The 18933-nt window shown below is 37.1% G+C and overlaps 1 protein-coding gene across 1 annotated transcript; it reads right to left on the reverse strand.

Moving 5' to 3' along the window:
- Positions 1-1887: 1887 nt before the first annotated feature.
- Positions 1888-18933, reverse strand: LOC112562946 (solute carrier family 12 member 8-like). Its single transcript, XM_025236572.1, has 16 exons — positions 18572-18933; positions 15511-15717; positions 15045-15185; positions 14441-14632; positions 13381-13498; positions 12107-12220; positions 11785-11986; positions 11439-11526; positions 11087-11233; positions 10597-10790; positions 10091-10208; positions 9473-9680; positions 9201-9289; positions 8079-8196; positions 7759-7816; positions 1888-7515 (listed from the first exon to the last, which is right to left on the reverse strand). The coding sequence occupies exons 2-16, from the start codon at positions 15700-15702 to the stop codon at positions 7347-7349; spliced, it is 2148 nt and encodes a 715-aa protein (XP_025092357.1). The 5' UTR covers positions 15703-15717; positions 18572-18933; the 3' UTR covers positions 1888-7346.

Consider the following 18933-nt stretch of genomic DNA (forward strand, 5'->3'; position numbering starts at 1 on the left):
TATTATATTTTCGGTTCAATGGGTGCATTACTCATTATCTGTGGAATTGTAACGTTTGTTTATTTTGATTTATTTTTATTATCTAAGAGTGTGTCTGTTTACATACAGTGTGAACGTATAGCTTGTTATGCTCTATTGACAGAATATTTGAGGTTGGTTATTAAGAGATAATGCATATTAAGACCTATATGTTATATACCTCTCTAGTTGTCAGCAAACTCTGTCAGGCCGCACACAGAGCCAGCGGTGCTGGCTATTGGAATGTGTTTGGGCAGCACCTGTATACCAGGATTTTACTTCACGACTTTGTATTGTTAGCGTCAGCCTGTCAGCGTATAACTCTTCGTACGTATAGGTTTGATCAACCATTAAAATTCAGTTCTGTGCTGTTATAATTAGTCCTGCACATGCAACATCGTATAAGACTGGCAAGACACGATTCCAACCCAAATTAGATCGATCAGTGATTCTGAAGTTAAAATTAATTCCATGTTATATTTAAACATAATCACGGGGAGGTCAAAGACAAGATTAGTTCCAAAATATGACACATGTTTTGGCCTGCTAGAGATTAATTGCTTTTCTTTTCCTCGTCAAAAACACTTAAAAGATGTAAGCAGCGTGAATCGATAGATCAACAAACAGATGCAGCAAAGCAGATATATTTTTCGGGAAGATTTTCTACGCGACTTTAAAACAGCTGTCGTAACAGTTATACGCGACAACACGTACTATCCATAACAGAACTGAATTAAATTATTGTAGCCACTTTTTAATTCATATAGAGCTACCAGCATCACATTGCCAACACCACGTTGTACAGTATCGCACCCTTCTTCAGATGATGCTGATGACGGAAAGCGGGTGGTGGTGGTGACGGCATGTGCCAAAAATAGCACGCATCCTGCAGTGATCAATACTGGCTTTATGTGACGTGCTGCTGAAAATAGAAATGTTCTTCCGGCTCATCCGCCCCAAGATCGATCCCTCTCTAAACCCCCGCTCGAATTCCATTATCATCTGCTCCTATATATAACTGTGCATCTATAATTTGCTCCCGCACGTCCAAATCTAGAGTAGTGCAGTCCGTTTGCGCGAACAGTCGATCGTCTCCATAAAATAAACGCCGACTCTATAGGCATCGACCCATACAGTGCTGGCGTCACCTCTGCAACTTAATTAAAGTATTTTCACTCACTATAAAATAAACGTCCATTATAGTATAAGCTGCACACTCAAAAGTAACAAAAATAATTTTAAAAAGCAATTAAAATGGCATAAAACCTTACACCCGTGCACCCCTTTAATTTTTTTTTTTTCACTCCAAAAAGTGGGTATTTTTAGTGAATATTTTCTTGTGAGATATGCTAGGGACGTGTGTGTGTGTGAGAGAGAGAGGGAGATATATATTACTATTATATGACATACTGATCTAATGATTCTGATGCGACTGACAGGAACTTCATTGAATGAATAAATAGGATATAAATGTTCAGTCAGTCCGCCGTTGTAGTTGCGCTGGCCAGATATATACAAACATTTGACATTGTAAATTTCCTGTTGAGGCGTAATCCCCTTCCAACCGTTTCTCTGTTTTGCCACATTCTAAATCAACGAGAGAAGCCTCGAATCAATATATAATGATGTGGTTAATTATGTCTTGACCATAGTGAAATTGGATCGTGTGGCTCCACTATAAAAGAAGGTTAAAATGATTTTGCAAAATTGTTACCAGAAATGGGTGTCATCTCAGAACTACTTCCCTTTTGTGTATATATTTGCATGCATTTATAATATATGCCAAAGGATGAAGAAACTGCAAAGAAATGCACAAAATCATACGTACATTCATACATGCTTACAAACCAATGCCTTTTGAAGTCATTATATAAGTATACATTTTTTTTTACATATTCATTTAAGTCTAAACAGTATAACAGCTTGCCTGTCTTAACAACAACAAAGAGTAAATATTTTTTTATTTCATGGAGCAGAGCCCCTCAGTCCAGAACAAGGCTTAACTGCAGGCAAGTGACACCAAGACTCATGTGATTAAGGTACAGCCTGAGATATATGTCATAATGTCATTTACAGTAGGATATTAAGATGTCATTCACATCTCAATAACTAATTTTTTAAAATCATTCTTTAGTCATTATTGGCTAATGTCTGGTATGGTTAGTTTTCTCAATATACAGACATTAACTGTAACTGAAAAAAGCTTGCACATCGACAAGCTGGGACATTTTTTGTGAGTTACTAATTGCAACCACAGACAACAATTATCTGTGCAAGTCTCATGCATTTACAGGTAGTCAGAGATAAGGAAGAAGTACAGTTTATCTGACTACCAAAAGAATCAAACCTGGAGTCAAGCAGATCTTCTATTGATGTGGAAAGTGGAGAAATCATGGTAACCTTAACAACCCAAGGCATGAATATTGCTGACATATCTGCTGTATGCCTCTTATTATACTTTGGCAGAAAAACACTTACCTTTGATGTCACAAAAACCAAGTTCACTACTCCAAATTAAGATAGAAAATTAAGTTCTTTTCACGTAAATTAATGAAATGCTAACATGAAAGGTCATCTTGATCAAATTATCTTTTGTTGATTTAACTGGCATATTGAAAACAGACTAATCAGTTTATTGCTAGCCTGCAGTTGCGCAGTAAGTTCTGGAAACTTTGAAGGGGCCCAGCATTCAGGAGGAATATCACAGACTAACAATCTGACCATCACACACACAAAAAAATTCCTTTTACAGAAGTAAGCTTGGTCTAGCTATCAAACAGCACAATCAACATACACATCAAGACATACTGTGTAATATTTTAAAGTTTTTTTTCTTTATAGTGTTTGTTCACAAAAACATTTTAAGTACATACCCATTTCACAAAAATGTTTGCCATTTCATCTGCAACAGAGGTCCTATTTACTTCTCACGCAGCTTATTTAAGATTTTCAAGATTTTTTTCATATGCTAGCAAGATTCATGTTCAAGCATTTTGGCAGTTTTTGATTTATCTGAAACAAAATGCACATTCTGCTTGTTTGCAATAGAAGCATTTGATAAGATCGCAATGATTAGACTGATCACACCATCACATTAATTCAAAATAATTTGAAACCAAAATTTAAGATTAAAGCAAGATTTAAGTTTAGAGGAAAAAAAATCCTTATTTTAAATGCATACATAATAAAGTAAAACTAAGATTTTCTCACTTTAATTAAAATATCACAAGTCAGCTGTGGCATGCAAACAAATGACATTTTTGAACGGAAACATTTGCAACTGCATGAACAAGCACATGTATGTGTGTGCACATACACAGAGGCATGTGCATGTACACACACATGTTTGGGTGCACACACACACAAAAACCACTGACAGTAAACATCAATTGCACCGGCTGATAATCAAACCTTGGTTATATGTGTTAGTTTGATGGGAGATGTTTGTGTGTGTGTGTGGGGGAAATCCACTGTTAATGTTTACTTAATACTACACAATGGATAACCATGCTGTTAACCAATGGATAACCAAGACCTGTTCAGTATATAGACTCTGTTCAAAATGATTGTTGAGTGAAATACCCTGTCAAACAGGATTCTGAGAAGAAAGCTTAATAGGTTAAAACTGAGCTGACAGAACATGCTTTGGTGGCAGACATCATTTGATAAACAATTTGGAATCAACTATAGCTGACATAATATTTTTTTATGGTAAACTGTATACTTTGTAAGGAGTTACATAAAATTGAATGACATGTGCATACATTCATAGTGGTTATGTAACATGACTTGTCAACACCACAAATTTAGTTAACACGCAAGTTACTGCTACAAATTTTAAGAGGTCACAGTTATAATCATAAAACATTCTTCAGACACGACAAATCTTACAAAACATAGAAGTTACAAAAATACTGATTAAAAACAATAACACCCTCACATAACAGTAAGCTAACATCATAAATTCTAAAGGGCCATTAATGCCAAGAGCTATTAAATGACCAGATCACAATTACTAAACACTTGACATATCCATTACAATTATGATGGCTATGTCACAGCCATAACAATTAAGGTGACAGATTCAGGATGTCACAACTATTTTAAATAATAGCAGACAATAATCAAAAGGTTGAGTCACTGTCATCATCACTGCAGAGATTGACAGTATATACCTGGGAAAATTTGCAGTTTGAAATGGCTGGTCTGTAGAACTTGCCAGCAGTCAAGCATTGTGTGAAGGTGAGTTATCATAAAAATAACAGTAAATGAATCTGTAATATTTCCACACATGGAGGCAAGCTCAGAGAACTGCATATTTAAGACTACAAACTGAGTCACCATACAACAAAGACAAACAAACATCAGCAAAGAGATAACTCATTGGCAAACATGAACAGAATCCATGAATTTAGACAAAATAAAACTGAGGAGTGAGCAGAAAAAAAAATCTATTTTTCTTCAAGAGGTGTGTCTTGAGGCCAGAATTGAAAACTTTGAATGTTTACACACTTCGAGGAAAAAGCATTAGAGAATTTCAAAGGGTGGACCCAGAGAAAAAAAAGCATTTGCCAAATTTCTCTTGTCTGATGTTTGGCACAGAAAGGAGGGCAAAACAAACAGAACACAGACAGACTTTGGTGGTAAGGCGTCAGCAGCTCGAAAGGCTATGCCAGAGCAAGGCCATGCAGACAACAGTAACACATTATGGTGATGTTGTAATCAATGCAAGCTCAAACTGGCAGGCAGTGGAACTTGTAGAGGAGGTGTGTAGCATACTGAAGACATGATGAACAGGATCATTCTGATCCCTCTGAAGTTTTTTCATAAGGAATGGTGACAAGCAGAGAGTTGCAGTAATCTAGCTGGGGCAGTACGAAAACTGACAAGCTTTTTTGGTGGTAGAAACTAACAGAAAGGGTCAAATATGATCCTGCAAAACAAAAGGAAGATGAACTTGCAGATAGCATTAATGTGAGATTCATGAAACTATAATGCCCTGAGATTTCTGACGATCTGGGAGAGATGTTTATTTCAGAGAAATTAATAGTAGTATGTTATGGTCCGGATCTCAGTTTACTTGGAGAGGCTGTTAGAATGACCTCGGTTTTGTCCTCATTCGTTTTCTGTTTGTTGATGCACATCCATCCAGGCTTTCACATAATCTACTGCTTATTTTGTGGTGGTACTGACCTGTAGATGCTGATAAGCAAGTTCAAATGCTACACTGTGTATCATCAGCATACAAGTAATACTGAAGGCCCAAGTGGTGGATATTGGGACCAAGTGGTTGAATGTATATTGCAAATAAAAGAGACCAGAGAATAGATTGCTGTGGCACCCATACTTCAAACTAATGGAAGATAGTGCTTTCATCTACCACAGACTAGGTGGGGTCAGTCAGGTAGGACCAGTTTAAAACAGCACAAGAGGGACCAAAAGTATCAAGAAAGTGCTGGAGAAGGATATCATAGTGAAAGTTATCAAATTCATCACATGCTAAGTTATGACTTCATTATGTGTTGTATGTTTCCACCCTGTCATAGGCTCCATGGTTTGGCTGATACTAGTAACAAATGAACACAATGCTTGTCAAAATAACCTGAGGTTAAAGTGGCGGAAATTAAAAAAAAGTAACTGTGTGGAAACCATTGAAAATTCAATGAAATAATATTATAGATGCATAACAGATTTAAATGAATATATTAACACATCATAAAAGCTTTAATAAAAAGAATCGTAAGACAAGATTCTGCAACAAGTACGTACATGCACTCCAAGGCTTTTGGAAGAACACGATGCCTGCTGAGTAGAAGACAATAATTACTAAGCTTTACCCAATGTCTGAAAATGTGATAGACTAGGAGGTGCGGAAAAAACGAGGTTTTAAATCTGAAAGCAGCTACATGTATTGCATTCTGATCTGATAGCAGATATCCACAAATAAATATTGTGCTTTTTGTTAAAAAAACAGCCATAATGTGGAAAATTTTAAGCAAGGTCCTTGAAAGATAAATCTTTACAAGTGTGACAAGCCAAGCCTTACACTCCAGAAACAGTTCATAATTTCAGAGTTTGGAAAAAATCCTCCCAAGTCAGTCATTTGTGTAAGTTTTGGAATCTAAAGAGACATACTTCCACCATTTTTTAATGTGTAATATCCACACTTGAGACAGCTGCAACAGCACTTCTGGTACTTATTTAGGTCTTGCATCAATATGACTATAACCTCCATAAGTGCAAGTTAGAGCAGTTTTAGGTGTGTGAGGTTTTGTTGGCAACATTCAAAAAGAATAATTAAGACATCTATAGGGTGTCTCTATACTGATATCCGCTACATAATTAAATGCTCAACAATGCAGGAAGATTTACTTTCATTTAAAGATATCTTTATATGTAAATCATTGGACATCTCTTTCAGTAGTTATGAGAGCTAAGAGGATTATATGTATGACACTAAACTGATAATGAGATACTATCACTAATCTTCATGTTCTATTATCTAAACAGCCCCCTCAGCATATATATATTATGCAGAAAACAACATATTATAAGCACAGGATGACTGGGCAGAACCAAGTAATTACTAAAGGTAGTTTCATTTGAAAAAAAAAAATGACTGCATTTTTCAATTGGTCCTCCTCCTCAGGATTGCTCACAAGTCATGCTCATTACATGACCTGAACACATTATACATCGTCCATTGAGATTGTGCAATGAGCATATTGTCTACTTGGTGCACAGCAGGTGCTTTGGCTGCAAGACACTGATGTTTATTAAAAGGAAGTTGTCTTAAACAAGTTAGTGACAGTGACTATAATTATTTCATTTCAATAAGGGATGTTTCTATAGCTGCCTTTATTACCCTGCATAATATCTTTCGTATGATGCATGCTTTGCTAGTTTCTGTTAACTGATCTAATCAATCATATATTTATTTTGTTTACACTGGTTTTCAGAAGATTTTTTCGTGAGTTAAATCTTTACTGTCTGAGATTCAAATATAGTGAACTGTTATGATGTAATTTTATATTTATAAGATGCAGTTCTATGACAACTAAATACCCATGATGTTTTAAAAATAAAAATTGAAGGGCACAGATAAGTATAAAATATATGCAGGAAGAAAAGCCCATGCAATCATTTGAAACAAGAAAACTGATAAAATTATCAGTAATTGTGAAATGAAGTCTTTGAACTCTTAAGCCAGATAAATATATTTGTCACACACTTCATAACTTTTTAAGTGGTTTTCTGTGGTGGGTAGGCATAAATTTTAACTGCATATGCCAATAACTTTTCATTCAACAACAGCGCAGGAAACAAACTTAATCACTGGTGTAGTCATCAAAATTATCTCCCTGCATAACTTCTGACTGGTGATAGCGCCCCCTGTTTGCAAAGTCCTCGTTGTCTTCTGTCAGCTGGGCTGCTAGTGTTTGCACAGCTGGCGTGCTAGGTGCCACAACAATCTGCTCTTCGTGGGACCCTCCATGCCTGCAGAATACAAAAATCCCATAACACTTTACACACAAAAAAACCCCTAGTTTTAGAACAGAAATATAACTAGAAAAAAATCATAATATCTACTGTGTGGTCTGTCTGTAAAATACAAATTACTGTAACTGCCTTTAATTAGCATATCCCCCCAGAGGAAAAGAATGTGGCTTGTCATATAAAGCAGGTGAAATAGTGCTGCAAAGTTATATAAAGGTCAGAAACTTAAAGTAACACACTGACCCACAGCAAAAGCGACAGCAGTCTTTCAGCCAGTCATACAAGTTGAATTCTGCTATACCTGAAACCATCAAGCATTACCCTCTGACATAAATATTTTTTTGAAAATTAAAAAAAGTAAGCACACTGACCAATTAAAATTGTTCAAACTTCTATATCTGAAAAGCACAAAATCCACACCTTTAAAATTCTCAAATAATACTCCATAAAATTGTCTTTCTTCTCAGATATTGAAAAGATAAAAGTGAATGACAAAATGATTTTTTTTTTAATTATTAAAGATTTCAGCATGAATTCACTTGGAGGTGGCAAGATCTTACTACCAGGGAAATAGCCAGGGCTAGCTCTGCCAATGTAGAAGTAGATGATGAAGAAGACTGCTAGTTCTATCAGAGAGTAGATCCACTGGATTGCAAACATAATTACAAACGACAGAATCACCTGCACACATAGTGAACACATCAGCAAGGATGATTATGTACAAAGACCTGCACATGCTATGGGGTTGAAAAGAATATATATAGATACTTGTAAAAATTTTCACCTCTAAAAAAGTCTTTGAGGAACACACAAATATGCAGGCATGCACACGTACACATACATGTACAAAAAACACACATGCACACACATAAACCCAAACCTCTACCCCTCCCCCTTATACACACATGAACACATGTTAAAGGCTGATTTGAGCAATTGGTTAATAACACTTTTTGGAGCAAGGGTCTGATTTGGTCCAGAGGGAGGCACGTACTTAACCTCCCACTAGGTGAACTCCTGCAGTGCAAACAGTCTCTCTTACAATACAGATTACATATATATGGCACAACAGCCCTTAGCAAGCAATAAAATGCAGATCTCAAATTCTCAGGTTTCAGTTTTTAAATCACAGCATAGTGTTGCAAAGCTAATAGCCGTCGCCCTATTATCCAACAGTCAGAAACCCTCATAATATACAACAGTCAGAAACTTTCTCCATACCATCCAACAGTTGGAAACCCTTGCCATATCAACCAACAGTCAGGCTGAGAAGGATGAAAGCTGACTGACAGGCATAGGAAGATGCTCGGTTCTGGGGGGATGGAGGAACACTCCATGCTGACAGTGAAGAACGTTCACATTCTTAAATCCTTATAGTATCTTTTTTGAGAGGGCAGCTGCCCCCTTGCCCTCCTGGTTCCTACGCCACTAGGTCCATGTACAATCTTAACACTGAAAGTTTGCTGCAAGGGTTTGCTTTGATATGGTGGTCATATTAATGGCAGCAGGCATCAAGCAAGTGGTCGCCACAATAAAGATTTAACATGGTCCAGCTTTTTTTTCACAAAGTATGTGCGATGTGGCAGGCAACCCTGCTCTCTCTCTCTCACACACACACAGAGGTATACATATATATTTTCCTATACACACGCCGATATATGTATATAAAGGTTCAAGATACTTACCCCAATAAGGGAGAGCCACCTATTGCATAGTACTGAGTACCATGAACGTGGCTGTTTAGTAATCTCTGTGTTGGGAGTCTTCTTTGTTCCTGAATCATAGTGATAAAAGCTCTCTATACTAAAAGCTTCTACACAAATGCATGTGCATGCATACATGCACACAAGTGAGAAAAAAGAGGAAAAAAGAAAAAAAGCCAACTGATAGTACTTTTACTGATAATCAATACACACTTACTCTCAAATGCTTGCTTTCTTGTTTTTGATATACTAACCCAGAAGCTGTGAGGCATCATTGAGATTTTCTGTTGAAGCGTCTTCAACAGCTGACATGCGTCGCTTGGTGGCATCAAAGTCAGCATCTGGTGTTGTGGCAGCACTGTTAGTGACGGAGTTCTGTCGCACAAGATGATGCTGTCCACGTTGTGCCAGTCGTTCAGGAAACAGCTTGTCCAAGTCCACTGCCAATTTTTCAAATGAGTCCTGAAAAAAGAAAACTGCTCTTAAGGTATAAATTAGCTGTGCCAAAAATGGGGTCTACTGTACCGCATATAAAAACTACAAATTTGAAGCACATAACACACGTAAAAGGAGCACCTTACAACTTTATCTCAATTGTAGAATACCATGTAACAGCCATTAAGCTGCCGATTTAATATTTAAAATGTGCTATATGATTGGTACATGTATGTTATATTAATGACTGTAACACTACAAAAATGTTACATCATCTGTATGTTGTGTGCATCCATGTATGTCTGTCTATTTGTGTGTTTTGTAAAGCACCATGAGTTTGCCCATAGGGGCAGGACATGACGCCCGATAAGCTCACTTTATTTTTATTATTAATAGCAACATCTATTAACCCTAGCCCTACTGGCCTACTCCCATACCTTATGGGTGGAGATGTCTATTGTCGTGCCATGAAGAACCCCAGCAACAGGATCAGAATGTGGGATTTTCTCCTCTATAACTGTGTCACTGGGCTCTGCTTTTGTTTTTACCAAAAACCTTATAAAAGCAAAGGCGAAAATGTCTGCACCATCAAAAACTTATAAAAAAAATTCAATAAGGGGCTTAAACATGAATCTTTCAATGTTTTGTTCTGCCTGTTGGCAATGTAGTCTTGGCATCACAAGTACTCAAAAGCCCTAGGATGCACTTGCTGATTAACATCATTACTAATGACCTGAACAGTAACAACTTTTACATTGGCTCCCATCAACACATTTTCCAGATCACATCAGCATCATATGTATATCATACATCAAAGTTTTAAGCCGGATCTTCGAAACTGTGTTTTAAACATAATGAAAGGGAGATAATAATCCTCCAAAAATCTCCAAACAAAAGACATCCCCATCACTAAATATATCCACAAAAATGTGCACAGACTCACCGGGCCTCTCGTTCCTGGCGTTTGTCATAGGACATTGCTAGTGCAAAGTAAGAATAGTCAACAGCAGCATATGTCAACAGAAAGGCTGTTGTTACTACAGGTGCCAGGGAGTTGACATCACCAATACAGATAAAGAGGAGTCCTACCAATGTAATGACCACCAAAGCATAAACAGGAACCTTGTTAGGCCCACGCTGCAAAAATGGGACAAAAATACAGACTGGCATTTTCTTAGGTCCATGCCAAGAAAATGGAACAAGTTTGTAACAAAACTTTAGGACTAATTATGAAAAGTAGGGAAAAAAAAATAAAAAGCAACATTAGATACTACTACCATTTGAATAATGTTATTGCTGATTCAACCACTGTAACAATGATGACTGATTTAAAACATATACTACCCATATGACAAAACCTCATTAAGACATCTGAAAGATAGCAATGTGCAAAACACATCTGACATTTCAGTGAATGATAAAAAATTACTTACGCCATGCCCCAAGAAACGAACAACAGGTATGACATTTTCATTGGCAATAGACTGAAGGATCCGAGGTGGTCCATAAAGACTGCCCATGCATGAAGACACTGATGACAAGTAGAGACCAGCTAACCACAAAACACCTGTTATTGACACCTGAAAAGTACACAAAATGTAAGCAAGGCTGTTAAGTCTAATGTATTTTTTTAAATATGCAAGAAAGGTCTTTATCGATGATCAATATATATATAGTTTCATTTAAAAATATTAGAATAAAAATGACAAAAGCAACAGAAAGTAATGGAGAATAATAGCTGGTAAATTGGGTAAAAGATAATGACAAATAAAAATATTTGTTAACCTTCTCTGCAATCATGTAGTCATTCAGAAGAAATGTTCGAACACAAGTTGCTCCCAGCACAAAGATAATGATTATGTACAGACTTGTTCTGCAAATTTTTTTAAACCAATTTGAACAATTGGGCACATATACATGACAATAATAATAACAACAGCAAACCAACTGAACTTTTATAAAAGTCCATAAACAAGCAGTCTATTTGAATCCAAACATTGCTGTTAATATGGAATTTTTTTCAAAGACATTTCTTATATCAATATCATTTTAAAGAAGGGAAGTCAGTCTAGTTCAATAAAATCTATATCTTGATAATATGCTAGAATTTAAGTCAAATACAGATGCATACCCAGCTCCCAGGGCAGCAAGGGTGCCATGTGGAATATTGTGAAATGGATCACGGAGGTCTCCAGACATGTTAATGCCAGCCAAAATTCCTGTGACTGTGGCGAAGAAGAGTCCAAAAATTGTGAAAAAATTCTCTCCATCAATGAAGTCTGGGCCTGAATTGTTCACAAAGTTCACCTCCTTGTAACCAATGAACCCACTTTCTGCAAATGTGAAAGGTGTAGCCATTATGCAAGCAGGATGCAATAAAGACAATACAATTACATGCACATGTGTGTATATGCATGCGCCCACACACTCTCAGGCACACACAAAGTACTGACCAGGCTCTGTGTGCACAAATGATCCCACAACCAGGTCCATGGCTGAAAGGAACAAAACCAGTAAGAGAATCAACTGGAGACGGATGACCCATTTCACTCCTGCCACATTGATGCCTGCAAAATACCAACACCCCTAACATAATCATTCTTACTGCAGTGCGAACTCCACTGTCCTATGCTACTTAGTTTTAGCAATCAATAGCTATTATAGTTATATTAGTCAATGGAAGTCCCCCCACAATAAAAGGAATCATTAGAAATATAGTTGGATCATTTAATATCTATTGACACAGGAATTGTTGTGCCATTTCACACACAGTGAAGAAATTGTCCAATGGAGCATAGTGATGGGATTTTCTCTCTCTTATTTTTAGTTACCACCCTCCCTCTCCCCTTCTTTACCACAAACACATACATATATGCCAGATAGGTAAGTTTTGATTGCTATTATTACAAGAATGATGAATTTCATTGAAAATAAAAACTTTCCCCACTTTTTCATGGTTTTCCCACTCGATCTATGCTATTGATTCTTTGATGGCTCCTACTCCCACTACTTCACTGAAATCTTGTCTGTCCAAACTCGCTTCTCATCAGACTCCCTCATTCTATCCCTCCCTCCTACAAAGACAGCCACATATGGACAACATTCTCTCTCTGTGTTGCTAAGCAGTGGAACTCTCTTCCACATCACATTCGTCACTCGGACTCCAAGGCTACATTCAAACGTTCTCTGAAAACATCTGTTCACAAAGTACTATCCCTGAACTATTATTCTTAACTCCCTGGCAATACTGTCATAGTAACCATCATGTAATGACTTCATCTTATACTGTTTATGGTATCTACATCCCTTCATACCTTCATCCATTGCTTTACGTTCTACTCTTACTCTTGTAACTCATCTTAATTATGTTGTTCGGTGTGTTCAGTGTGTTCAGTTGTTCAATATATTTACCTCACTGTCCACTGGCTGTTATCTTTTATTTATTGTAATTGGTCTGCACATAGATCTTGGTCGTGATGTTGTGTGTTATAAGTTGCCATTATTATTATTATTAGAAAGACAAGAATGTCTTGCTTTTAAAGAAAGCACAATTGGCTATAGTTTCTCTGTTACTCTGGTTGCCATCACCATCCACAATCAGCACAGCTACTGAAATATCTGCTACATGTAACACTAATAGACAGTTAAATATTCTTTAACTTATTTACCACTGCCCAAACTTCCCTCAACTCTGTGAATATGATTTATGTGAAAGACTTTCACTCACCTAGCAGCAGAATCACAACACCAAAGGCAATTCCACGAGCAATCCATGGGTTGCTTTGTCCCAGCAAGGTCATAATTGACTCACCAAAACCCAATACACTCAATGAACAGCCAACAGCCTACAGAAAAGTGAATAAAATTGTGTCACAATGAATGAATGAATGTTTTTAGTCTTCTGACATTTCAAACACAATAATGCCTTAAGTTCTTCTGACTGTGATATATCTTCGTCTCCTTTCAAATGTTTGTGTGCTAATGAGTACCACGATGGAAATTGTTTGTTGTTGATCAACTGGACAGCTTTTTTTCAAATCTAGAGATAATTTTGTTCAGTGGCACCCAAGAGATTTTTAATGAAGTGAATACCACTCAAGACTTTGTTTATTATATTTTATTTCTGCATTTAGATCCTCTAGAAAATGATTTTACTTAGCTGCTTAAACCCTGGCTCAGCGGTTCTCAACCTTTTACTTGTGATGCCCCCCTGACAAACAAAGGTACGTCCACACGCCCCCCTTAGCCAGCAATGTAAGCTAATTTCACTAATACCAGTATAAGAAACTTTAAAAAAATGACCACCTTTGCGCCCCCCCTTGTAAGCATGTCGCGCCCCACCCCCAGGGGGCGCGCCCCACAGGTTGAGAACGGCTGCCCTAGCTGCTACATACTACAGTTCTATTCAGAAATGAAAGGCAGGTAGGAAAATCCAATAAAGCCCACATGGTGTTGTAAGAGATCAATACAGAGTCAAGATGTGACCATGTTGAACAAACAGCCTGAGAGTTTTTGAAAGTAGTCCTTGCGATGGCATCATCTTAATGTTCTGTAAAGTCTATATCGATAAAGACTGCATCCACTGTAGTAGAGAGATTTGTTACTCTGAACTTCCCTTCTTTACAGTTTTAATTCTTTGTTTTATACAATGTGATTCAATTTTCGATTTTATAGACAAATCAACTGCAGAAAATAATGATACATTTATATAAGAATTTCTTCTCATTATCTCATCTCCATCACTGAACAATTAAATTATATTTTGAGAATCTGAAATGATGCCAAACCTGTGCAAAGCAGTAGAGAACTCCAATGCTACCTCCAATACGAGCGCCAAGAATATGAGCAATAAGGAAGTATACGCCACCACTGTCCACATGGCATCGCTCACACAGTCCAATAGCACTCAGTGCAGTGATAAGAATAATGGACATCGACATTAGCACAGTCAGAATGGACAACCCAATCCCGGCATTCCCCTGTAAGCAAAAGCAAAACACATGAGTACATGTGAAACAAAATGACAGTGATAGTTAGAAGTTGAGGGGGGGGGGAGTTATGTTTTCTCCCTCCTAACAGAGAGAAGAAAGGAGATAACCCAGTGTAAAGAAAGCAAAAAAAAAAAAAAGTAAAAGAGAAAAAAATCCCAAATATGTGACTAAGATTTTCAATAGATCTTTTATTTAATTTGATATTTTAGGCCAAATCACAAGCTGTCTTTATCATGGGAATTGACACAGACTTGTAAATAGGCACCACATCCCAAGGAAATTACATGTGCAAGATACAAGATCTGAACTCTTGGAAAATGATGGTCACTGATAAAAAGCACTTTACTGCTGTGCCACCTGCCCACAAAGATTCCACTAAAAATTTCAAATCAACACTTACAACTATCCATCCCATGCGAAGGAAGATGACAACACTGAGTATATTAATAAGACAAGATGTAAAGACACCATCCCATGTGCCAAACAAGACAGGCTGTGAGATGAAAAAGTTGGCCTTCCACCATGGTACTTGTTGCAGCATCTGCAAAAGTGCATGTAGTGACATGCATTTCAGAAAACAATATAAAGGAGTGCTTCCAAATCAGTACATATACGCAGCAACAAAATGGTTTAATTTTATTAAAGACTTAAATGACGATCATCTCTCTCTCTAACACACACACACTATAATTACTCACTCGCTCAGAGCACCATCATTAAGAGATAAATGTGGCAAAAAAAACCCCAACAAAACTAAAAACCAGAAAGCAATATGTGTGAAATCCTCCTTGCAAGTTTTCATACTTTCCTGGAAAGTATCATTACTATCTGTGCAATTACTGCATCACACATGACATCACACCTACCTGGTCTTCCCTGAACAGCTCGTTGTGTTGCCCTATGTCATCAGTCTGATCGGTGGCTGCATAATGTTTCTGTGACTGTGCCTGCTGTTCACGACTTAAACCAAAACGACTCCAGTCTGGCATTTTTTTCTGTTGTTTCCCACCTGCCCCAGGCAAGAGAGAACCTTCTTCTGTGTCTTTTTGGTCAGCCATGGATGATAGCTTTGTCTGTTCACAAAAAGATAATTACATGATCTAAATATGAAACCATTCATTAGGTTCTGTCTGCTAAATTTTTCACACTTTCTTCCATATTCACTTTTAGATAAGACTATCAGCACTATGAAAAAGATTCCTGTATATTGGCAACAGCCAAGCTCTAATTGTCATGAAATATTTAGTTTGAATATTCAGATACATCCAAACTCTGAAACCAAGTAAATGAAGCTGAAATGGCAAAATGTTGTACTGCTATTTTTTTTTTAAAAAGGACACAAGACAATTATCTTAACATAAAATTAATGAATGTAACAGTTCTATTAAGAACTGCATATTCCAGTAATTAAAACCAAAACGCTAAGTTTAGCTTATACATAAGGACATGAACAACTCAGTATGCAATTACTGTTAAAGAAGAAATTTACAGAATCATCTTTTATTGGATATAAATACAAAAGCTGCCCTTTTCTCTTTAGACTTGTCTTTTCCCCAAAGGCTAGAAGCTCAGGTCTGCTAATCACCAATGAAAGTTTGTCATTTGTTTTCTTTTAGCCCAACTCCTATTTTAACACACACATCCTGACTGGACGTACAGACTTCCAAACAGCTAAATTGATTTTAGCAGTGATACATGCATGGTTGAAGTTTGCAATAGTATTAGCATCCAATATAAATTCAATATAAACTACTGGGCTACTGCATGGGTAACAGCTGTTCACTTTATACAGTTTTCTGTAAAAGTTACGACAATTTTAATTCTACAAGCATAATATACACATAATATACAGAAAGCCTGCTTTAGTATAACACCAAATCTGTTGAAAGTACGTCACTATATCATTACCTTTATGAACTTTTTGGAACAGTTTTAAACTGTTTAAAGTACCTAAAGTATTGTAAATAATTAGAATTTAGGATGGATGCATGCAGTCATCTGTGACCAGTTGCTTCCATTCCAAATATAAACTGCTGCACAGTTGATGATTATGATGAACCACTTAAAGGTAATCACCTCTGAAGCATATGCTTCATATACATCTACATAAATATATTCATTTGTGTAAAAGCCAGACAATTTACACTATTTTTAATAAGTAAAGCAAATATTTTAGAACTGCCTCATTGCACTAAGGGAGACAATATTGCCTCCTCCCCTCCTCCCATGACACTACCGCCAACACTATCTAAGCTCCAAATTATCATGCAATGTGCAAGAACTAGTGTTTTATTTTTCTGCTGCTTAACCCAGGTAGCATGTCAGCCTTGCATCCATTACTAAGTCAGGTTTAATAATGACAGCCCCACAGATATGCAAATCATATCAGCTAGAGTCAGCAGTATTATTAATAGCGATGGTTATTATGATAATTACCACAATTATATTATAATTATTACTATGATTATTTTACGGCTTTTTGTAATTTGGAAAAAATTATGTTATATACTTGCTGCAAAGGTGTCAGAATTTTGCTAGGAAAAATAGTTTGTCACCTCTAATTTTTCCTGACCTGTAGCATATACCCACTACACTGCTGAAGAGACTGACATTTTTTTTCTATCCAAGACTGGACATTTAGCAGCTCCAACTAGTGGTTTTTCACCCTCAAGAAACTTAACTGTGCCTGAGTATTAGCAAAACTTGAACAAAATCTTGATTGAAATCACAGAGTAAAATGTCAAGTTCCTAAACCACCTACTAGCACTTCCCTTTGGTATCCAGCAGAAGCGGCCTCTGGGGGTGGGGCAACTGCCCCAGGCCCTGCTCCTGAGAGAAGCCCTGAGATAGGAGATTTTTGGGGTATGGTATACAGCCTATACTTACGGTTCTCAGCCCAACATATGACACTTCCCAAGGGCCCCATGTACTACTATGGCTGCCTCTGGTATCTAGAGTACTTTATGCACTCAGCTATGGAAAACCTGGTTTAATCCTCAAATTGTCCTGTAGCTGGAAAATCGCCCTCTTCCCACTCATAATTTTTCCAGAAGGAATGGGACGTGATGTACCAGAGAAGGTAAAGGCAGTAGAAAAGGAGGGGACGGCTTTGTCTCAACCTTGTCATGCTTTAGACACACTGAACCACTTACATTCAATGCCTCTAGGGTCACTTTCTTTACCTATAGGTTTTAGTTTCTATCTGTGCATATTCAGCTTCTATCTCACTTATACTGACAGTCACTTTTTAGTACCTTCTAGCTTCCACCCTATTTCACCATGAAGATGTGAAGAGATCATACTGAGTCTGAAATTACTGCTCAGTTAACTTCTACAAAGAGTCTTGCAATAAAAATAAAAAACAGTGGACTGTAAGTGAAGACTACACTATAGTAACAGCTGTGTTTGCTTCCAAAATCCAATAACCGGTGTCTCAAGTATCAAAAATTACATTTTGCCTAGTTCAGCAATAGTGACCTTAATTGTGATCAGGTCACACTAATGCTAAAGCCCAGGTGGTATGACACCTCTCCAAGATCTTATTCATGCCTTCTAATCTAATAAATTAATTTTTTTTTCATTAAATGTCTTTTTGACACAATGCGCTAGTGTTTCTTGCACAATGAGTACATGCAGATCAAGAAGATATTATTATTCTTATTGCTATGTGATATAGCAGCCTATTGCATGAATACACTGGAAGCCAAAAGTAGATTCTTTGGTTATTTTTTTGTCTTATATAATCTTGGTAGATGCACACCTATAAACATCAGGTCGGTTGGTTGGCTTGACAACAGTAGGCTAATATGCCCTAACAGCTGTTATCACAGGAATGGATATAAAAGAATGTGGATTGAGAAGATATTCATCTGAACAATAGTAAAGGTGTTCTGTGACAATTATTTTTTATCTTCTGGACATTCTTACCTCTCGCTTGTTGACGTGTTATTGGAATCTTTCTGAGGCGATGATTATAATAATATCCTTTCCTTCATCCTGCCATACTCCAGTCTCAGTCACAGCACGGCTTGATGGCAAGAGCGCTCGGGCTCTGTGGTTGCACCGCCTTGCACTTACTATCTAAATGCCACACACCACATTATCTTTCTAAAATGTTTTGTTATGTCGCTAATTGCAGACGTTTAATACCACTCACGATTTGGGGGGTAATGCTGCAGGTTCTAATCGTTTTAAGATCAAACAGCCACGCCAGCATCGCTTTATATTAAAAAACAAACCAAACCAAAAAAGAAACCTTTACATCGTCTGCTCAGATTGATTGGCAGATC

This window comes from Pomacea canaliculata, linkage group LG4 (assembly GCF_003073045.1).
Source record: "Pomacea canaliculata isolate SZHN2017 linkage group LG4, ASM307304v1, whole genome shotgun sequence".
In the NCBI taxonomy this organism is placed as follows: domain Eukaryota; kingdom Metazoa; phylum Mollusca; class Gastropoda; order Architaenioglossa; family Ampullariidae; genus Pomacea; species Pomacea canaliculata.

Excerpts from the sequence above, each read along its gene's own strand:
- LOC112562946 (XM_025236572.1), bottom strand. The coding sequence starts at position 15,702 with ATGGCTGACCAAAAAGACACAGAAGAAGGTTCTCTCTTGCCTGGGGCA. Across the intron at positions 14,633-15,044 it reads TTCGCATGGGATGGATAGTT|GGGAATGCCGGGATTGGGTT; the intron begins GTAAGTGTTGAT and ends TTTTGCTTACAG. Across the intron at positions 7,817-8,078 it reads TAGCCCTGGCTATTTCCCTG|GTATAGCAGAATTCAACTTG; the intron begins GTAGTAAGATCT and ends TGATGGTTTCAG.